Source organism: Spodoptera frugiperda, chromosome 3 (assembly GCF_023101765.2).
Source record: "Spodoptera frugiperda isolate SF20-4 chromosome 3, AGI-APGP_CSIRO_Sfru_2.0, whole genome shotgun sequence".
NCBI classification, from domain to species: domain Eukaryota; kingdom Metazoa; phylum Arthropoda; class Insecta; order Lepidoptera; family Noctuidae; genus Spodoptera; species Spodoptera frugiperda.
This window is the reverse complement of record NC_064214.1, coordinates 5,832,730-5,856,805: the sequence shown is the minus strand read 5'-3', so window position 1 is coordinate 5,856,805 and position 24,076 is coordinate 5,832,730. Positions and strand designations below refer to the sequence as shown.

At 34.7% G+C, this 24,076-nt stretch overlaps 2 protein-coding genes across 4 annotated transcripts in view; one reads left to right on the top strand and one right to left on the bottom strand.

Annotated features, from left to right (window-relative positions):
* LOC118273925 (uncharacterized) overlaps nt 1-9,091 on the top strand; it is a 198,008-nt gene extending 188,917 nt beyond the window's left edge. For all 3 annotated transcript variants that reach the window (XM_035591138.2, XM_035591139.2, XM_035591137.2), the window contains 2 exons: nt 6,825-6,919; nt 7,148-9,091. In XM_035591138.2, coding sequence (XP_035447031.1) covers nt 6,825-6,919; nt 7,148-7,682 — 630 coding nt within the window. In that variant the 3' untranslated portion in view covers nt 7,683-9,091. The remainder of the gene's footprint in view (nt 1-6,824; nt 6,920-7,147) is intronic.
* An 847-nt stretch (nt 9,092-9,938) lies between these two features.
* Nucleotides 9,939-21,429, bottom strand: LOC118273924 (zinc transporter ZIP3). The gene is made up of 4 exons (XM_035591136.2): nt 20,545-21,429; nt 11,040-11,252; nt 10,424-10,580; nt 9,939-10,246 (listed from the first exon to the last, which is right to left on the bottom strand). Exons 1-4 carry the CDS (start codon nt 21,052-21,054, stop codon nt 10,230-10,232), a joined length of 897 nt encoding a protein of 298 aa, XP_035447029.2. The 5' UTR covers nt 21,055-21,429; the 3' UTR covers nt 9,939-10,229.
* Nucleotides 21,430-24,076: the final 2,647 nt, after the last annotated feature.

Here is a 24,076-nt window from a genome sequence, read left to right as displayed (position 1 = left end):
TTAACAAGCTTATGACTTTCACGTTTTCTTTCAACGTTGTTTTTTTTTCTTATCTACTTACTTACCTAGAGTTTATTTCTCTCTCTGTGTATCATAGCCTCTTTATTTTATTCATTGCTTATATTTCGATAATCTGCACCGCACATTCTTGACCATCTTTCATCATAACATTTATCATACTGTAAATATAATCAGGATAAATAATTTAAATCATATCTGGAGTAAAAGCTGAAATGACTAATGCATGAAATTATTGCGTTGTATCGTTGTTTTGATAGATCGTGTAATTGTATATAATTGTATGAAATACTACCAAATATAAAGGGAAACTAAAAAAGTAAGGAAAAAAATTACAATGACGATATGACTCACTGTCTAACGCAACTCGACTTACGAAATGGTTAATTTTATACAAGCAATTATACAATTAAAGGTCAATGGTACGTAACCCTAAGAACTTACACCAATTATCACATAAAAGAAATGTTTTAATCGAATCATCGATCGAGTGTAACACGCCACACAATAGCCCAATAAACATAGGTATCGAGAAACATGTCTGGTGACGTCACACGACATAACAATAACATCATCAATCTACACAAACAATCGATTGTCACCGATCGCGTCCGATACTCGTACGTATCGATTACGAACAATCGTTTTAAATTGTTCTATGAGCGGCAAATTAGCTAGCTAATCCTTGATTTATGTTATCTGTGGGCTGGCAATTTGACAGATGTAATTGAAAACACACGTCAAACGCTGTCGTAGTGACGCGGCGTTCGGGTGAAACGCCTTTGCCCTTTAATGAAAACACGATGTATTCAATCAGATATTTCGATTGTTCGCCCACTTGTAATTAAAATTATTCATCTTCTATTTTCATGCAAATTTAGGTAATGGAAGAATTATCTGCATAGTGAACCATACACCACTTATATGGTAGAGGTCAAATTATACCGGTTTATTAATTTCCAAAGCTTTAGCAGCGTGGAATAAATTATGATGTTCAAGATTGTACATAATATATTCCCCTAATACATAATGTTTACCTACTTCTGCCCACTTGTAGGTAACATTAAACCTTTCGGCCACGCCTAGTCCTTAAGCCTTCTGTGTCCTCAACAAATCATCCAGAGGAATTTATATCTTAGTTGGATTATCTTAAAAGTTTATTTTGTCTGGTTGTGGTATGGTGATATATTTTATGGTTGAAGGAGTTCCCATGGTTGTGATTTGTATCTAGCTTCTGAGCCCATTAATTGTTGTTTGACAATCTCTTACGGACACATTATAGTTTATTGTTATTGTAATTAGAAACGTATTTGTAGGCGCCACTGTTGTCTGTATAGAAAATACGTGATTGTTGCGTAAACTGTTCTCTGGAAATCCTTGAGACACGATTAGAGTTACAGGTAATCTAATATGTAGTACTGCTTGTTATTTGGGTCCCTTTTGTGATTTTAGTGCCATAATTAATTTCCAAGACATTACCTAATGTAGAATGAAACTTATTGCTAAAGGCTTGATTTGATATACGGTCTGATCGTCTAATAGAGTTGTTATTGCCAAACTTTAATTCAAAATTGGCCATCGATGGACAGGCTTTAATTTTAAATTCAATCAAAAATTATTTCGTATCATCTCAGTAACAGTACATTTAATCTTTTTCTTTTCTCTCACCTTTATGTAGGTAGATCAGTAAGTAATAAATTCCCAATTTTTAATAAAATACAATAAAGCCATTAATAATAATGGGTCCACCTACATCTTCGAACACAAGTGTAGATCCATAAGGAATTACATAATCGACACTACTTTGTACCTCACTATAATTTATTTAATTCAATGTATGAGATAAACAAATGAGATTTTTATTACCTGACATCATCTATTTGAGTTCATAAAAATCTTTACAACCCTTTTTCTCGCGGTTCTGTTAACGCAACTTCGTCTGTATTGTCTACGTCATACGGTTTATGTGTTGGTTTGGTTTTAACTTTGTCATAGTGTTTCTCACTGATTATTTTGACTTTAATAGCGTGTTTATTGTCAATTAACCTGAACCTTAGGGCAGTAAGTTTAGTTACATTGTGCTTTGTTATCTGTCCATGTAGGTGTTCGTTTGTGCAACGTTTTATTGCTTTTGAATTGCATTGGAAACTGAAATGTTACCAATTGTTCTCAACGAGCTATCGCGAGTTATAGATTTTTATCGATTCTCATTCAGTTGTTTCGAATCTTGCTTATTCCAGTAATGTGAAGTTTCTATTTGCATGCTTCTGGTTTTCTACATCATGTTGTTAAATCGATGAGTAATGTAATTGGCATATCCATATCGCCTTATCTATTAGCATTTTTAATTAATCTTTATCGGTGTTAGTAATAAACGCCTCTATTACATTTCTTATTGCCATGCAAATCGTTCGCATGATAATTATTTGTTATTATCTATTTATACCACTACTACGTATTCATAGAGTACCCCGTATTATCGATCTAGATTATATGGTTTCTTTTAAACTTTTCCTCCTTTCATTTTGAAATATTTTATCATATACAGATCCGAAGAGTAAATGTCGTCTTCCTTTTAGAATGACGACGGTTTGGAAATATAATACCACATGCCTTTATGGAATCTTCCGATTAGCAGTTATTTCTAAACATACAACGACAATTTATAACAGTAGATGCTCTGTTCCGAATAATCTGTATAAATCTGTAGTCTTAATAAGCGATTTCCATATTTACGACGCACAAGAATACGGAATTCAAATAATTAACTTGATTTCTATAACCAATAAATTACGTTAATCCCGCTTTCTGCTAATTACGGAGCCATCGTTATATCAATCGATTAGCTCATTGACATTTGAAAATTTACCTTAAGTTATAACTAACAAAGTTAATTTTATATTTCCAAGAATATGTCGTCTGTTTCGCCTTTGTCGAAATAGACAATGACCATAAAAAATCATAATGATCTGGTAATACTTATTTATTGATTGAATAAAACCATTTGTATATGTCTTTATTATCTGTGACACTACGTATTTAGAAACACCTGTACATTTTAAATCTCATTAGTGCCCTGAGGTACCCCATGTGTCACCGTATCAAAAGCCTATTAGGATTCTAAAAAAATATGTAATTTTTTTTTGTTCGATTCTTCCTATAACTAAATGGATGACATAAATTAATCACCTTTTAAACAGATGTAAACAAGTCATCAAAGAAAGAGACAAAAAAAACATGTTTTCAACAAATCCTAATTGGCTTAAAATTTTAATTCATACAAATGTCCATTAATGAATGAATGATTACGTATTTGATTGGCAATAGTTTTTATAGCTATAGATATAGAATTTTGCGATTGGCCAATAAATCTGTTTACAGACGGAACCATATATTTATTCATGGACATTAAACTCGATTAGTTTCTTACATAATTAATAGGAGTCTTTTCATTTGACCCGTATTTTAATATTTTTTGTCCATCGTTAATGTGATAAGTAGAATTAAGTGAGATTTATAACTTAATATCTATTAATATGGTAATTAATATTGATTTGTCAATGGAAGAAAACGAAAGTGCCGATTGATTCTCATAATCGTAAATCTAAAATAGTAGATAGTAGAGCTACAAGCCCAGCTACTGTTGCTATTATCAGTGTGGTCTATTAAATCATTAGTTGGCTCATCATGACTTGCTCATTGTTGAATTTCATCATATTTGGAATGGAATTTATATCAAAGATTGCCTGCTTTTAGCTTATTACGGCTTCTTACGACAATCTTATCTGCTTTATAATAATTATCACTTTCAAAGACGTTTTCCAAAAAATTGTCTTGGAAATTATTAACGGATTACTTTTCTTTGATATTTCGATTTCGATCCTTATATTATATTTACTGTAGGTATGAGACAAGTCTACTTGTTAGTAGTTTTATACGAATACTTCGCTCTGACTAGAATTGTAAAAACATGTGTAAATTAAACGATTACACTTGTAAATTGCTACTGTTATATAGGGCTGGCAGTTATTTTATTTAGTTTTGGCTGACCTTTGAGTGAATACTTCCTTTCAAGTTATTTTAAATGCGCTAGCATTGATTTTAGTTTGTAACTAAAACCATACTAACCATCTCAACCCTAGTTTTGATTATATTATACAAACATATTGCTGTTCTATTAGAGACACGTTTGATGAAATGAAAGAAATAATGATGGCAACATGATCATCATACCATTAGTTGATACTACTAATTATTGACAAAACCCTCAAAAATTTTAATAGAAAGATAGGCAAGTTTAGTACGGAGACACAGCCCTACTAAAATATCGGTACTCGATAGCATAAATAGATTTCATACAAATGTAATTGTCAATGTACCAGGTTGGGCATGTGGGTCAAACATGTGTTAAATACCAATGACCATGCAGAAACACCTGTCTACGTAAACTCCGATGTGTGAACAAGATATTTTGGGAATTGGACCGCGGTCACCAACTTGTTACCAATATTTGCATACAAATAGATTTGGAGATAAACTTGCGTCTTTATCTGTTCAATTGCTTGCTTCGTTGGCCTAATGTTTGTGTACCTATATGATTGTGAATTACGTAGTCTAGTGGTTTGAGTTTAATTAATAAATTGAGGTTAGTTTTGTGTAACTGATTTCTTTTTTCAATGTGTCTTGAAATAAATGTTTCATTTGTCATTCGCTTGTGGGTGAACTAATACATATTTTGAATAAATCCTAATTACATATGAAAGATAATTTTCGTATGACAACTGATTTCCCTAAACTAATTTTGCAACACTGTTCCCAAAAGCTAAACAAGAAAGCAAATCTAACAAGAAATGTCAAATAAAATTAATTCTAATGAATTAAAATTGTAAAGTTTATTAGTCGTCGCCCCAATTACCCATTGCATGTTGGATTCGTGGTAAATTTCTTTAGATTGATAGAAATGGGTCAATTTATGTTTAGCAGCATGGAGATATTGATGAAACGAAGAGTTATGGGAAACCGCGATATGGACATGGAAATAATTACAGATTTAAATGATAAAATATGATGATTAATGATCATTTATTCCTTAATAAAGAAAAGTTAAGACAAACTATTACCTTTTCAGTTTGATTTTAGAATCGGGCATAGTTGGTAATTCAAAATTGTCTGTTGTCTCTCTCATGAGTTTTATTTAATATATGTTTTTAAATAAATCATTTTGCCTTTTTTAATATGTATCAATTAATGGTTTTGTTTTGAAAACAATCAACAGCAATTATTGTCTTACTAAATTAGCTAAAATCACTATTTACTCACCTACATTAATGGGCAAAAGGTATAGTATATATGTAATAGTTTCTGAGCCACAGAGGGACTCAATTTACTGAAGTCAGCCAGGCTTTAGTTAACCGACAGAAATGTCTACAACCATCGTCAACTCCCGATTCCTATTTCAAAACCACGTAGCATTTCAATTTCTACAGCTAACAATTATTCAAAATCCAATCCTTTCACCTTTGAACAAAGTCGATATTCCATCGACAGCTCACGGTAGAGGTGTGAAAATAATATTGTAATGCTTCGTAGGAACTGTTGTTTCATAATAATGATACAGTGGACTGAAATTGTGACAGCTGTTGTTAAATATGATGTCTACAAATGCTCGGCATGTGAATTATGTCTTTACAGCGTCTCAAATGTACTTCTATCTTGTACTCTCTTTGGTATATTATGTTTTGTTCTATGTAGATTGTAGTAAAGTATTTTCGTGATTCTGCTGAAATGGAATTTTGATCTTGTTGCCTCTTTATCCTTCTTCTGATAGAGATCATTGGCATTGCTTAAAAGTTGCCTCGTTTACAATACAATAGCTGCATGTCCTTTATTGCAATAGTGCCGAAATATCGGAAACTCATAGAAATAGAAAAACATGGTAAATATCCCATTTCGAGTTCTAATACTAGTGTTATGACCATGTCAGTATTTGATATTGAAGTGGCTTTTGAAAAAGACGGCGACAGATTTTGAGCATAACTTAAAGATGACTAACACAACTTATCCTAAAAATTAGTCGCACATCTTTGATAACAAATCGTGTCAACAATGATTACAAAACTCATAAAATAGATAGTCAACACTAAAATTGAACTTAACTGATAAAATTAACGATAAATCATTTCCTAAAACAAGGTTTTGGAATGTTATCTAAATATTGAGCATATTAATATTATCTGATTATATTATTAACGAATTCTTTTATTAGTTATCTCTGCAAAATCTTTAATAATGAATTACCATTTCTTAGTATTCTTAATTCTTGTATCCGATTCAAAATTCCTTAATACGTTTACATAGGTACCTATCTAGTATTCGATGTAGTGGGTGTTTCCATTCAGGTGTTGTGGCTAAAATGTAATCTTTTTAATACTTCCTGAAGTACAAAGCTTAGATTGATATTAGGAATATTTTGTCAATATATCAAATAATGTGAAACAGGATGTATTTACCTGTTATTTGCCTACTTAAGTCTATTTTTATAGTGATAGACATCTCCTTAATACTCGTTAACAAACAGGATGGCAAATAGATATGTCAGATTCATACTTTTCCCATATAGGTCTGCAGATTTAGACACTGTTAAGTAAAGTTTTCTATGTTTCAGCTTGAACTTTGAAGATCTATCTTAAGAAATAGGATTAAATTTGATTGGGTTGACGTTAAAATGTTTATCATTATTTGTAAGACGTCTAGTATATTATGTTGTTACTCTATTCCTATATTAATTTGTATTTGCTTTTGCGCAGGTGCTGTGTGGTGCAGTGGCGGACGCGGGCGACATGATAGCCAACGTGAGCCGCGTGCGCCGCGCGCCACAGCCTCACTACTCGCACCGCGTCGTGTAAGTACCACCTTCACCTATTTCATGTTTGCCTGGTAACTGCACCGTCTATCCGCAACGTATTTCTAGTTGTCACTTGTATTTGTTTTATTGACTGGAACCAGTATTGCCTGGGCAAACATTACAACTGATCTAACTATAGATATTATGAATCTATCCAATACTAGACTCTACAATACATCTGATTTCTTATCCATTTTACTGATAGTTCCATGTTTGGTCTTCCAGGACGGACGAGGATTTCGACATGACTGCGGCAGCGGCGTGGAAGCGCTCGCACTGGCGCGACATGCAGTCCATACTCCGGCGCGAGGGCAACCAGAAGGACGGCGTGCAGTGTTGCCCCTCCGTCCTCGAGATGGTCACCAAGAAGGGGGGGCGCACCCCCACCGGTCTCTACGTGGAGCTGTACGAGGACGGGGAGAACCAACAGAGGCTGTTCGAGGTGTCGTGCGCCCCCAACGTGGTCGACAAGCCGTGCCGCTTCGTCGACGCGCGACTGTACAACGAATCGAGGTGCATCCAGAAGTACTCGTATTCGTACGCCCTCGTGCGGTACCTGCACTCGGCCGCGACGGAGACGCCGCAGCCGCGGACCGAGGGCCACTTCTCCGTGCCGGGCTCCGGCGGCTGGTCTATGGACTATGTGCGAGTGCGCGCCGGTTGTGAGTGCCAAATTAAACCCAAAACAAATAAACCCGCCCGCAGAAGACACAAGCAGAGGAAGAGGAATAGGAGAGTGGTGGAGGACGACGAGACCTGATTCCGGGCTCAGTGCTAGTGAATTCGTGACTTTGAACAAATTTGGGATCGTCCCTTAGTATTACGTTTACAAAGATACCTTTTCTGATGTTTTCTCTTCGGTTCGGAACAGTGTCGTGTACAGAGCAGCGGCCGGGCGGTTTGTAGCGTCGCGCTGCGAGCTGCGGATGGTTTCTCGTTACCTACTTCAAGTGCACACTTGAGCGGTACTCTGCTGTCGGTCGATGTATCAATGTATTTATTTTATTTTTCGTCTATATTACGCTTCTTGTTGTAGTCCGTTAGTTAGTCTCGATCTTATGAAATTAAAGTGCCTTTTAGTGCCTTAGATTTAAATAGTTCACTATGTTCTGGGAATTGTTGAAATTTTGATTCCAATGCGTTATCTGTATGTTAAGTATTGAATGTAAAGACTAATGTCACACGAATCGTTCAACTTCAATGATCAAAATCTTGAACTATTCGTTTGAAATCATCACAAGTTTAGTAATGTTGAATAATGTAACCGAGGTGGTGTTATTACCATGTCCGACTCTTTAATATTCATACAAAATGATATTCGTGTGACACTCGCTTACAAACTACATGATAATGTAATAGTTACCGGTTGATCGAGGTGCATAGATGTAATAGGACTTCACTGCGCTGCCGCTACACTTCAATTAATTTTAAGTTAAAAAGCAACGTCTTGTATGTACCACGTACTGCGAACGACACCAATAACAGAATGGTCGATGGACTAGTAGTTCACTGAGCTTGGATTTCCGAAGCTTGGCCATTTCCCAAGTAATGTGTTGGAATCGGATTGCAAGCTAGTATTCATCCAGATGTCGAGCATATCAGTATCGTACCGTTTCACAACTTTGCTGTTGAAGCAATCCTTTACAAATCTATTAGGTAATTAATTGTTTTAAAATGCCATCCATAGCTCTATAATATCTAGCATTTCTAGGTTCCCTTTATGATTGTCTTTCATTAGTATTTCTTCGTTTATAGTACGTGATACATATATTTCGTTGTAAATAACAGTAAAGAGCAGTCTGTGATCACTTCTACACGTTCAATAAGCCGTAGTGGAGTCACAATGATTCTCTTGCGAAACAATTCCTTTAATGGTAGTAGCTACCATTTTATCGATAAATGAGCACGATAGGTAAATCTAAAGAATTTTATATTAATTTGCCGAATATCTTTTGTCTTCTACTGATCCATTGCCTTGATATTAGATTCAGATACTATATAATTCATTATTAATAACTTTACCGATAGTTCCCACATTTTTTTTTCATATTTCTTATTTTACCCTTTCCAAGCCAATGCTTCTAGGTTTTGTCTAAAGCTTCAGCAAACTACAAATTATTGTTTCACACGAGAATCATTGCCAGATAAAGTCGTTCCACTGATTATAATGCTCTCTTCCCTTTTAAAATTAAGAATATTTATTCAAAGTTAACAATTTATAATTTTTTTGTTATTATTTGTAACAGTACTTACTTCTTAGACATAAGTGCGTCGAGTCAAAGATCTGTATTATTTTCTATTTTGTAATACTTTTATTGTATTTAAAAATGTAGTTATATTTTTAAGGATTAATTTCATTCTATTTATACTGTTTAATACGAGGTATTCCGATATACAGTATGAATGTTAGTTTGTACGTAGAAATCGCTTCCATAAAATATAATTGATGTATATAAATAACGCAATAGTATTGTGGACTGAGATTATTTTGTGCATTTAGATGTGTAATAACAGAACGAGAGAATATTTTTATAATAAGATAACGCTATCCATCGACAATAAAATTTAATACAAACATGCAGCGCCATCTCTTGACGAGTAGTGACAACAAATTAATTTGTGCGTTTACTGCTAGATGTCGCTGTATCCACATACTTGTCTAACATTACGCAGAACAGTGCCATGTTTAATTAATTTTAATAAAGTAAGTCAATAAAATGTTTTATTGAGTTACTGAATAATAAGTAAAGATATTAATGCATGTATTATAATTCTATTACCAGTTGACATTCAATGTACTTACCATCGAGATGCTTTCATCAACGAAACCTATGTAATAACGAAATAATAATATCCAAGTGCAATGTGTCATAGTTGGTATACCTGTAAAGTATTTAATTAAGTAATTACAAATCATGCAAACTACTATAACAATGTTATCCATCATCACAACAGCTATACGTTATTTTATTGTTGACATCAAAAACAAAACTTTAAATAAAATAAAAATCTGAAATAGCAAAAATTCTTTTATTGTCATCTTATATTCGAATTATCCTTATAGGAATCAAATTATTATTATAATCATAAACATTCCTACTATTTCCCGGTCGTTCCCTAACCCAGTTAGGGATGACACAGAGTCTTATCTATTCCAATTTAATATTAATAATATTGTGGACCTTATTATAACTAATTAACTGCTCTTACAAACATAAAAATACAAGTCTTCATTAAAAACGCAATAATTCCAGTACAAATAAGTACTAAACGTCACACGTCGCTCATTTATCATTCACTATCGTATTTATGCAGCGTCATGATCTGAAAATGAAGAAAATTGTATATTAATAAACAGTTAAACATTATAGGTATTTCTATATTTTATATTCAATATAAACATTTAGTTTTGCTATTCGATAACAGATGGCGCTGTTGCAAGTATGTCGTTGAATAATACTATCATAGCCAGCTACTATAATTTAAATAAAATTAACTCACCCAAATATACTGTTGTCAAATACATCAAACCAAAACCAAGTCCAACGGAAAGGTACTGTAATAATCCTGCGCTCCTCTTGCGTTCATGCCAGCGCGCCCTCTCGCGGGGAAGGACTTCACTTACTGTGACGTACAGTAGCGTACCAGCTGCCAAGCCCTGCAATTCATTACAAAGTTTTGTTACTAGATGGCGTTAGTTCTACTATTTTTACGTTTTTTCTCAAACCTATCTACCTCCAAAATTAAGAATCTTATAATCATGCAAAATAAAATAGTGTCTCACAAATGATTAATTTTCTTTATAAATAACTTCTGTCGTCAGTCGTATCGTAGATATTTGTTACCAACCTACTCTTACTTATAAATAATGTGAAATTACCCACTATTACCTAAAGACAGATTTTTATAATTAAGATTAACCTAAACTTGATTCTTTGTTAAAGTATTTTACGCAAAATATTGGATGAGTGTAGAAATAAAAAATCGCAGATACAATGCATCACCCCTAGTACCTATGCTGGTAAATGAGACACAATAGAAAACTCACTGCGTCTCGCGTAGATCTGCGCACCCGGCAAACTACGGGTTAAACTATAAATTAAAAACTTAAAAGTACCTGCATAACCGGCACAGCAATGGAATCCTTCAGTGAGTTGACAGACTCCAATCCCGCACCTATCCCGATTCCAGCGACAGATCCCGCACTGAAGAGTGCGATGCACATGATGTGTGCACAAGCCCGATTCGGGAAATTCTCACAAAGTTCTGCACCCAAACAAAAGCCAACCACGAACTTGTGAGAACTCACCGCTGCTAACAGGAGAAGCACCTGGAAATAGGAAATTAAAATGTTTACATCATACATACATACATCAACAGCCACATAGGTAAGTGGCCACTGCTGACCGAAGCCTCTTCTCACACGGAGAAGGTTTGAGCATTAATCACCACTCTTGGTGAAAAGTGGTGGTGAAAAGTGAAGAGTGGTCAAACTTATAATTAGAAATTATAAGACCAGGTTTTCTCATAATCAATTAAAATGTTTGAAGTAGGGAATACAAATCTCGCGAGATTAGGGCGCTCAAGGAAGATCTCGTGAGATAATAACTTGACTGCACGATTGGTGCGGCGGCTGGGCAACTGGCTGCCGTGCAACGTGTAGCGCGTTCGATTCCCGCACGGAGCAACTCTTTGTGTGATCCACAAATTGTTGTGCTGGGTCTGAACTTGTATGTTTGTAAACGCACCCACGACACAGGAGAAAATCCGAGTGTGGGGCAACGTTTTTAAAAAAGAAATAAGAAGATTGAATTTTGAAAATTAATTATACCTACTTATAACCTGTTATTTTATGGATAAAAGTATAAAACATAATTGATGATATTTTCGGCAAATGGGCACACGATCACCTAATGGTAAGCAATCAGCGCCGCACACGCAAAAAATTTAAAAATATGTCTACGGTTTTCCCTACTGAGTTTTCCCAGGTTAACAGAAATAGCTACAGTATAAAGAAAATATCCAGGTTTCTGAATCTGCATACTAACATGATAAATACCATTGGCTTCTTTTAAAAAAAGAAATAGGTAAATAAGACAGATATCATTAGAACATAAACCGGGATATTTACCATGTTTATTTGTTGTTATGAGTTACAGTGCCGAAATATCGGAAACTCATAAAAACAAATACCTAAACATGGTAAATATCCCGGTTTAAGTTCTAATGATATTACTAATGACCCTGTTAGTTTTAATACTTATAAATAAGACAGATTTTCTTTTCTAACAGCTAAGTAATGACTGAACTAGATAGGTAAATTAGCTAGCAACTACATACATAATTATATTCATAATTATTTACATACCTAAATACCTTCCTAGTCTATCTACCCATGGAATACAGATTCCGTGTATCTACCTACAAACACCAGGCGGTTTTGTTAAACATTTTCCTCAATTCAGTTTGAATTAATTTGTACATCTCTGGTTTTGCCTGCGATAAAATAATCGAGATATAAATACCTAACTTGATTTTAATTTAGATTCTTTATCTATCGAAAACTGTATTTGGAGCCCAGATAGCGAATTCATTGAAAAAATAGGTATGTTAAATTGATCATTACTAAAATGATGTATTGCTTCCTCATTCAAAAATAAATGGTTACGACAACGTTTTAATATTTTGAATTTTAATGGAAAAGGTACTTTCATTAATTGTATGGACGATTTATTATTTTTCCAATATTATTTAGGATTTTCTCCTTAGTCGTGCGTGCTTTTAGAAACGTACTAGTTCACATACCGAAGCAAAAATTCTTCACACAAAGAGTTGCTTCGTGCGTCGAAGTAGAATCGATCCACTCTGCACGCAGCCGGCTGTCGCGCCACAGCACCAACCGTGCACCCATTAGTTAATAGAAGACTAGTTAATGTTTAACATTTTCACACACTACTCACAAACTACACAAGTTGCCTATGTACAGTCAGGGAACAAAAATGCACTAACAGTGCAACAACGCATTGACGTTTTTAAAGAAAAAGACTGCATCATTGTGTTAGTACACATTGATGACAAACACTACACACTAGTGTGTATTCATGTATACTAAACACATGATGACTAGTCTATTTCTTTACAAACGTCAAGCTGTACTACAATCGCAATGCAACTGCATTCGTGGAGGTATTCCACATTGGGCAAGCTGATGGCACCACAGATGTTCCACATTGGGCACCCATAGGTATTTTTCGTAGGTTATTTCATTTATGGAATATTTTTTATTTTTAATTGTATATTTTATTTCACATATGACACCTGCGCATAAGCAGATACTTTTTTTGGTCAGTGGGTAAAATCATCCGATTACATCTCCCGCCTTGGGTGAGGCGGGAGGGAGTTAGACTCTTACAGAGCCCCGGTAACCTTTTACGTTGTCCGCAGCTCCGGTTGTCCGCAGCTCTGGGCATAAGCAGATACTAGTGTTGGGAAGTTTACGTTTCTCAGCATATTAAATAATATCAAATATGATCTGTAGAGTGTATTTAATATATCATTCATCTAATGGAACATCTCCGCTGCCATTAGCTTGGGTACAATTTAAACCGATGCCCAATGTGGAATACCCCCCTTCGTGTCCCTTGATTGTACCTACAATGTCGGCAACAGTGCACGACTAACAAATACCGTAGATGTTATCAGTGTAACAATTATGAAAGCACACCCAGTTGAACATCAGGGGATAAACATATTTGCATTTTGCAGGAAAAACTACATCTGCAATTTTAATTTTGATGGCTGTGACTCACTGTGGCTGTGACTCCCCGAAGTGTTGATATTAAACTCGATGTTGCATTAAGTATCTGTCTTATTGTTTTCATTTTATTTTTAAGGTACCTAAGTACTAAATAGGTAAATAATATAAACAGGTCTCTATTTTACCTACCTAGAAGTTCAGCAGTCAATTACACAGTGCAAACTTATTTAAGAATGTTATGAAATTATTGAAACTTGTTATTGTCCGTGACTTTGTCCGCGTAGAATAATGACTTCTGACCAGGACAAAGATACAGACGGACTGACAGACAAAAGTTTAAAAAAATGTTATTTTAGGGTATGTATCCTATGAAATAACCGCTTATGTAGTAATAAGCGGTTATTCCAATTTTACAAACGGACACTCCAATTTTATTTTTTAGCGTCGATGTAGATTTAATAGTATTTTTATATAAAACATGAAACTAATGTGCAGAAGATGACTAACTTATCTACTGGTAAATGATCAACGCCGCTCATAGATAGGTTGGACCGTACAACAGTGAAATTAGGTACCAAAGTTACAAGTGCACTGACAGCCTTGAATTACTTTTCCTATTTTATGATAAACGTTTATTATGTAGTAAATGAAGAGCATTTATTTTCTTGTCTTATCTCTCTCTATCTTAATCTAGGTATACTGACCTTGGACAATATGCAACCTAGCCCAATTAGTAGGAAACATAATCGGCATGACATAATGACTGAGATAAAAATGCACTCGAAACGGCGCAGTTGTGATAAAAGTAATACCTATTACTAAAAAATAAAAACGAAAATGATAGTTTTGAAATATGTCTCAGAAAAATAAGAATTATCCTGAATAAATTATGTAGATTCATTCAAATTAGAATATTGAGGACCCGGTGCCTCCTACAGGTTCTGAGGGTGGCTACCGGAGTGGTTTTAGTAAGGTAAAAATCCCACACTGCATTGGATTTTTCCAAAACAAAACTAGATACCTTTAGAAGGTTCTCCCCTGTCAGTAAAAACTGATGCATTAAATGTAGGTCTGCATCTACGCAGTACTTAGTTCTTTTTCCTCGTAGATAAACCCAGTATCTATTTCTAAAAGGCAAAAGTTAGAGTTTTCCTTGAGATTCAAATACTATACCTATCTATTGTAACACTTTTAATTTTAAATCTTAAATGTGTTCGATGCTGAAGAATTAAGGGTGACGCTTTAAAGAATCTTATATTCCCATGTCCTAGATTTCATCCCTGGATGAGGCATGTAAGCATCAGGCTCAAACTCAACCGGGAGCTGCGGACTACCAAACGGATTACCGGGGCTCCGGTTCGAAAAGCAAGAGTAAGAACGGTGTGATTTTTAGTCAGTAAGACACTGACACACCCTCTCGCCTCACCCAAGGCGAGAGAAGACACTTGATATTTTTTCCCTCTCAAAAAAAGGCTCTGGCTCAATCCAGAATCGGAAAGAGTACCTTCCATCGCCAATACTTTCAACTACTAAACAATAGAGACACTATACGTAATACAATGCAACTAATGTATCGATGGCCTCGAAATTCATTCTCCCAATTTGAAAAGGTCTTATAGATTAAAGTCAAGGGCAAAACTATCGTTATTTTATTCGCATAATTATTATTAGACTATCGTTACTCGTTCCGGTTTCACACGGGTCCTTTAAGTAGAAATTATTTTGTTTTTGTGTCCTTTTTACGAAAAACAATGGGAAATCTACCTAATCAGAAAAAATCTGTCACTCCCTCGCGTCTCACCCAAGGCGAAAGAAGTCATTGGATGATATTCCCCTTCAAAAAAAAGGTCAAATAGTTTCGGCTGTACGTTGTCTGTCTGTAAGTCAGTCACTCAGTCAGTAAAATTAAATACACTCAACTCACTTTTAGCAGGTTTTAATTGGTTTAATCCACTTAATTCATTTTTTATTCCACCTCAGTCCAGATACAACTAAACTCGTTAGTACCTACTTATTCAAATAAATTCCTATGACCTGTTTTAGCTTAATTTATTATTATCGTCATATTTTAGGTTTTTATAGGTCTAAAACTGATTCTAAATGTGATAAAAATCAACCTACGTAGGTAAGCCCGATTTTCCTTCCTCAAAAATCAATTAATTTAAATCAAATACCTCATTAATTCACATTTTTTTATAATTTTTGACTTTAAGAGTAGTTATTTAGCATAGATTTTGCAATGAATAAAACATAGGATTATGAGTTTAATAATAGATTGATTTAATTAATTTAATATTCCTTAAATTATGGTATGTATTGTAATTTATTACTATTATATATTAACTTATGTGCGTAAGATAGTTATTTAACATTGTAAGCGACCTTTATTATGTATATTGACAAGGAAAATATCACATGACTACTCGTATGTGTTAATTGTATTTATTACACAATTGCACGAAATGATAACAATGTAATAATGATTTGTCAATTACTTTGAAAATCAAGTACCAAGTACATGCCTTGCCTTGATACTGATAGGAATTTTACAAAATCTAGTCAATAATATACATACTTGAAAATTATCTAGACTAATAAATAAAATTAAGGTTTGTTTGTAATGTCAAAAAACCTTTTTCTACATGCATGTGAACGTATGTATGTACTGTGTACCTAACTACACGAAAAAAATATTTTTTACAATTATTGTCTGTCTGTATGTTTGTTCTGGCTTATCTCTGAAATATCTGAACCGATTTTGATTGGACTTTAATTAGAAAGTAGCTGATATACCTACTAAGAACGAACTTGGCTACTTTTATTTTCATCAGGTAGTTTAACAAATAGTCCTACTAAGTAAATACCAGACTCGTGAATGATGATCTTAAAAGCGTCTCAGATTCGATTCCTGGTTCGCAAATTGCAAGCGGAAAGTCGAAGATTGAACTCAGTGGTATATGATGTGCTGAAGCTATTAATTTTATTTAATGCAAAGCAAAGCAAAGCAGTTTATTATCAACAGTCCGAAACAGCTTACTGCCAGACTATGACCCTCGTCTACATAAGAGGGGATTTACTAATCTCCGTACTTGGCAGATGCAAATTGCAATGTATAAGGCTATTCATTGTACTTTATCAATACTGGTAACGGAATAACGATTCACACTCGTAACGGAGGTGGTATCGCTTATCATAAGAGGATTGTATCACAGAATGTAGGTCACATGATAAGGCTCCTAAGGAAACCTACCAGACTAAATTAAAGACTAAATAATAATAGTATGTAGTTGTAGATATACATATAATTACATGATAAGGAATTATAATAAAATTGTCGTACCTATGTGTTTGTATAGATAGTAAATAATGTGGCAATGGCGACTAATTATTTATTTACATGTAAGTGTCCGAAAGGTACCTAATTCCTCCATAGTTCTGCAACTAAATTAGTAGACAGCTAGATTGTTTGCTTCAAGGTTCGAACCTAAGGCCTCTTCCTCAGAGCTGCGGATAACGTAACAAGTTACCGGGGCTCCGGCTCAAAGCAGGAGAAGGAACGGGGTGGTTTTTAGTCAGTAAAAGTTTGACACTCCGGAGAAGTCATTGGATGATTTTCCCCCATCAAAAAAAAAATGAAAACGGCTATTCCTCAGCAGTTGTCATTTCACCTAAGCAACAAAGCATTTCAGATACTTCAGTCTGTATTTATTTTTTCGTTTTTATACACCACGTGACTCTTTGTTCATTTAGGTTAGGTACTTTGCAAAGGTAACCTTAAAGACACAAAATAAGAAAAGCAAAAAGTAGTTTTTGCATTATTTATTTGTCCGGACGAAATCGCACACGATAAACCGGTTGCAGTCATGTATCAGTGCATTGACGGCCGAAATTTTAATTTTGTATAAATATGCCAAAGTTTATTACAAATATTTTTCGATGGGATAGACTCGTACATTAAGAATTATGCTGGTGGAATAGTAAGTAATTTTTGGAAAGTTGAGTAGTCTACCTATTAACACAGGGTTGAGTAAGTCCATTGTCACACTGAGGTTATTCCGAGCTCTGGGTAAAATTCACGACTCCGTGACAATAGGTAATGAACATTCAAAAAGTCAAATCTTAATATTTAGCTTTTTGAAAATATTCAGTCAGTTCCAAATCTAATATTTTTTAGGCCCATTCAGTAACCAACCTCATGACCATTGATGTAGTCATCAGTCGTCAGATTTACCTGACTAACTAAAATCAAATGCTCCTCCTATGTTCCTTGGCCCTGATACCTTTGCAACAGTTCTCTAAAGGTGTGGCCACGTCCCTTTCACTCGAGAGCTCACCTTTAAACCCACGGGCCCACGGGTCACTGGTATTTATAGAATAAAGATAAGCTTATATACAAACTTCCTTTGTTAGTGTCTGCTGTGAAGCATTTTATAACCAACTTTTATATTATTTATTTCGGACTTCTTATTATCGATCGCATTTGTAGATTCATAGTGTTTGAGATTGCGTTGTTAATGCAAAGATAGTCTCAAAATGAATAGGGATGATGACGGGGTATGAAAATTAAAAATCTATTTAGTTATGTACGTAATGAAAAGTGTTAGACACGTATTTTTTTATTTTGTCAATACTTAGATAAAATGAGCCAAAGTTTAGGAGTGGGAGCAAATACGTCATTTCTAAGTATAAAACTAAAAGTGACGTCACGCGATGTATCAAATCAATATATCTTTCAAAGTATTTGTTTCCGTAAGAAAATAAATAACGCATGTCTAATGTTTTAAATTAATCTACAAGACGGACATTAAAATAAAAATTAGTCGTCTACCCTATTTCCAATTTAATCACTAAGAGCTCTTTACTGTTTTATGCAAACATAAAATAATAATGAACGTTTATCGAATGGTTGCTCGGAAACAATCTTTAACACATGTAGGCTTGTTGTTTTAATCATGTGGTGACGACAGGATAACATACATTTGGCAGAGACGGGTCACTGATCAGCAACGCAAAAAACTAAACATTTTAAACACCAATCCTGCCAAACGTTGATATTATGACTAAACCCTTACATCTATATAGGTAGAGGAGACCCATAGTCTTTTTTGAGGGGGAAAATCGTCCAATGACTTCTCCCGCCGGTAGTTCTTACCGACTGAAAACCACCCCGTTTCTACTCTGCTTTTCGAGCCGGAGCCCTGGTATACCGGCTTAGTAGTCCACAGCTAACCATAGTCTTGGCAGCAGACTATGGTTTGCTAAACCCATAGTCTAGAAGCTTAGTATTTTATACCAGTATTTATTTCTCTGCCAATGTTTAAGCATTTATCAGTAAATGAAGGAAGGATACAGTTTATTTTTAAATTATGCTATCAGAGTCTGGAGAGGTCAATACATTACTACATTGCATTGTACCTAATACTTCACTTTATATCGGACATTTTGTATATTTTGCGCTTTAAATTGACGAATCCATTGCGAAGCAAACGAATTGAAACTTGCACTTGAACCGATTTGAATATAATTTGGCAATCAAAATATATTTTCATTTCATACTAGCTGACAAACTTCGTGCCACCTCAAACATGTTATTTCTCACCTTTTAAACTTCCACAAATAATTCGAGACAAAACAATTTGCCAGATCTGTCCAACCGTTCTCGAGTTTTAGCGAGACTAACTAACAACAATTGATTTTTATACAATATATACAAACTAGCTGACCTGGCAAACGTTGTTTTGCCTTATAAATTATTTCTAGTCTAATATATGTAACCCTTATCACTTAAGGGTATGGAAAATAGATAGTAGCCGATTCTCAAACCTACTGAATACGCATAAAAAAATTGGTAAAAATCGGTAAAGCCGTTTCGGAGGAGTACGGTAACTAACATTGTAACATGGAAATTTTATATATTAGATATAGATAGTGTGTTGGTTAATCCGTTGGGCATACTAAAATAATACGCATCAACATTTAACACGATAATTGTCGTGAAAGTTTTGTCCAAAGCAACAGAATCTTGTACATATTTTCCTCATTTTAAAAACCCGTATGTTATAGATTTCATTTTTAAAATGGCGTGACACCACGTTTAAACATGTTGTCTGAAGCATATCATAACAACGGCTTACCTACTGCTAATGTTTTGAGCATGGCTATAAAATATAATTACCATGGTGATATGCGAAATTGAACCTTATTACATTAACATTTTTAATTAAAATAAGCAATAAAATGTTCATTAGACATCTTAAAATGAACAGAGAAATAACGATATTCTGCAAATGTGATGTAACAGGAAAATATGAGTGATATTTCAAAATTAAACCCTGTTCTAACGTAATAGATTCTAGTTTGCATTTGTCACTTAATATTGCTCCCAGAATGGGATGAGTCATTGAGAGAGTGACCTAATATAGACCGAAATGTTTATCAACATAGCAGACTGCCCGTGAACTTTGGTTGTAATTGTTCTGAGTCATTAAAACAAAAGAATAAACCCTTCATATTGTATAAATCCTATTATATTTTTCTTTAAAGTCGTTTAAAGTCATGACTCAAAAGGCGTGGGTTCGATTCCTAACTCAGTCGAATTATTATCTACAAACTTTGAAGAGTTTGTTTAAAAGAGTATAGATAAAATTAAGAATTTAAGAGTTTGATGTCATTACGATTGTCAATGTCAAAGTAAAAGAAGACTTACCTACATCCTAATAATATAACGATACACGACGTAATTTTTTGCATTTATAATTTCAAATAGATACCACAGCAATTTAAGTAAAACGACGATTCAAATAACATCGAAAGACGAAAGAGGATAAAATAATACAAGAGTAACTAGTAAAGGTCTCAATCTTACCTGTGTAGCGCTTTCCTGTAGTCCAATAGCCAGTCCTTCAAGCACACTATGGACGAACAACGCAGACAGCAAACCCACGACACTCGAGGAGTTCCTATTACAAGGCTCCGCATGGCTCACATGACAAAGCTCCGAAGTTCCTTCTCTCTCCCTCATCTCTCCATCATGGTCTCTTGGCAGCAACCTCGTCTGCTCACCAACAGGATTGTGCCTCTCATGGTTCTCACTTCTATAGAAGAGATGAGACAGCTCATCCACCAGGTACACAGTAAAGAAACCGATGCATAGCGTCAGTTCTGAGTACTTTGGTAACCGTTCCCTGGTCTCTGGGAGCATGTGGACCAAGGAGGTTGATAGCAGGACTCCTCCCCCGAAGCAGAGGAGGCAGGATAATAGGAGTGGGTGCCTCTGTCTCGCTGCCTCTGAGAAACACGCTGGTAACATTCCTGAGAAGAACGCTCCCAAGCCCAATGTGAGCATGGATATCGCCCGTGCTGTAGTGATGTCCATCTTTCTCAATTATTGTTTTACCTTCCGTCAAATTGTTTTCTTTGTTTTGTTTATCTTTCCTTTGTTCGTCTTCGTTTCTTTGTATGTTTGTTTGTAATTATTCATTTACCTTCTTGTTGTTGTCTTTCCAACATGTCATCTCAATTCCTTAGTTTGAAATCTTTTTAATTTCGTCACTCACAAAATAGGTTTCTCACATAAAAATGTCGGTAAAATTATTTTTAAATGGCGCAATCGAACACATGTGTCGCAGCGACACTAAAACTTTATCAGATGTAATATTTACATATGTTTATCAATAAAAACAGACAGATTGTCCTGTATCGCGACACACCACCGCACTTTTACAAGCACCCACTACCAATGGCTCGGTATAATCAGTGAACACCCGCACAAACTTAAAAATTACAACCGTTCAAGCAACTTATCATTCTTATTTCAAAGTGTTAGAGTTCAATTTCGATGTGTTTCTAGTTGGCTCGGCGTAAATGTAATTAGTCATACGCAAGACTTGACCGATTACAGCTGAGCCGCCCCGCCGCTCTGCGGTAACAATTCACACGAACTTTAAAGAGGTTACTCTACGCTCTTGATAGGTCAACGTTTTTTGGTACATAACAAAGAATAATGAAGCGTTTGATGAGTAAATGTTTTTATTTAAATGTATTATTTCGTTGTTATGACATACTAATACGTAACAATAGACCTGCGACACCTACGCACCGTAGTATTAGAGTGAAATTATAAAAAAAATAATGTCTCAAAAGAAAGTCTAAATAACTATTATTATGTAAGCATGTGTAATCAACTAAACCCAGGTAAATAAGAACCTTATTTACTTTCCTAGTAACTGATAGTTTAAGTAAATAAAATACTAATCTGCGCTCAGTATTTGTGTACGGAACTCAGTAAACTATGTATAAAAGATATATCTATCGGCATCAGATTGATATAACAAAAAGCACATTTTCGAAACCGGTTCAGTAGTTTATGAGGTTACGTCACACATAGGGGAAAGTGGGGTAATTGGGAACACTTAACTTTAAAGGCAAAAAACACAGTATTTTCTCTTAAAAAAGGAATCAACTTTTATTAAAACTTAAACATTATTTATCTGTCTGCTTATAACAGAAAAAATATTTTTTAATAATCAACTTTTTATTAGAAATATTAGCAAAAATAAAAAACATTGCCGTTCCTATTTACCCGACACCCTATGGGGTAATTGAGATCAGCCCGTGGAGCAAATGAAAACAGTATTAAGAAGTGGTAATTAGAAATGGGGTAGTTAAAAATGGCACAGAGAACAGTTATAAATAACTAAAATATATTTTCGCGACACATATCACACACGTAACCTTCGCTGGTCTCTCTGGAAGTGCATTGCACATGTGCCCAAAGCTTTATCGTGGTCATGTGAATCTGATATTTGAACTGGTGGTGTCTGGTTCAGTCTGGCAGCATCAACGTCTCGCCTCATCTAAAAAAAATGTATTGTAATAAAAATATAAAAACAAATTGTAAATTTGTTCGTTCCCAATTACCCGCCACCCACCGTTCCCAATTACCCGCAGTCGACAATTTGAATAAAAATGGTCGCGACCTTCGATAGCGTTTTAAGTGAATCCTATAACACGTAAAATTTTAAAACTGATTATCCATGAAATAAACTTACGAAATATGGTGTCATTGTACTCACAAATATGACATTTGCATCTAATGTATGAAACACAAAATTTATAACAAAAATGCAATAAAAACATTTTGACTCACCGTGTCAAGATGCGTGCATCCTCCAGTTCCCACTGTTGCTTGTGCACTTAGGGGCTGGGGAAGCATACCTCGAATAGCCGCGAGACGGGATACGGGGAGGGGAAGTGGGACTTATCAACGTGTTCCCAATTACCCGCCGTTCTCAATTACCCTACCTTCCCCTACGTTTCTTATTTTGGCACGACGTTGTGGCCGCTTTGCACACAATGAATTTCAGAAAGTAGAAAACAATAGGGTCAGGTGGGGTAAGTGAAACATACTTTACTTGTATTTTAACATAATGGCATCTGACGCAGTAATGCGACGATCAATTTCAGTTGCATTTCTTGCACAGTACTCTCCTTTAGCCAATGATTCATGGAGTTATGACAAACAGCTCTTTAGTCTTACCATAAGCGAGAAAACAATCAATATTTTCAGACTATGGTTTTGTTTCACTTGCCCCTGGAAAGGGGTAAGTGAAACAAACGTCAGAAATATAGTTAAATGTTGTATTTATGCAACGGTTACTTGACTAAGGCAACAATTCAGAATTTGTTTCTCTAATGTCTATATTCTACAATCAATATAAGGCTTAGTTTTAGAAAAGAAAACAAAAAACGTATTTTGGGGTAACTGAAACATAGTTACCATGTCAGATGTCTCAAACATTTGTATAAAATTTAAAACAGAAATTATAGGTAGTGAAATCAAAAACAAAATAAAAATAAATTTCTTTACTGACTTAACAGTTTGCTTACAATTACGAAAACAAGCATCAGACACCGCACAGTGTGTAATTTCCATAATCTAAAGGGACAAAAGTCTTTAACCCAAACTACAAATTTACTACGAGATAAAATGTATTGAATGAAATTTAAAGACATTGTCAAGGTTTCAGACATATATTGTAACCATATTATTAACACAGCATATATTTCAATATATGTCAAATCAGAAGTACCATGAAGACCTTAAACAGGAAGAAATTCAGTCAGAATACTGAAATTCTTCAAAGTCGCTATTAGTATCAGTACTCATTTGTAAAAGTTCACAGACTTCAGGAGTCATTTGGCTACATCTAGTTTTGGGAGCGGCACGTAAGCTTGCAATGTAGGGGTCTGATGTCATTAGTAACCGATTTATTAAGTCTGTGTCCGTGTCCACTCTTTCTACGAGATATTTGTGAAGGCAATCTGAAAATAAAAAAGTTATAAGAATTTCGCAAATATAATTTAGACACAAATAGTAAATTTATGATTACCAACAT

Coding starts and splice junctions, on each gene's coding strand:
- LOC118273924 (XM_035591136.2), bottom strand. CDS start 21,054: ATGGACATCACTACAGCACGGGCGATATCCATGCTCACATTGGGCTTG. Junction 11,253..20,544: donor TACAGGAAAGCGCTACACAG/GTAAGATTGAGA, acceptor TCCTATTTCCAG/GTGCTTCTCCTGTTAGCAGC. Junction 10,581..11,039: donor TTGCTGTGCCGGTTATGCAG/GTACTTTTAAGT, acceptor AATGAATTGCAG/GGCTTGGCAGCTGGTACGCT.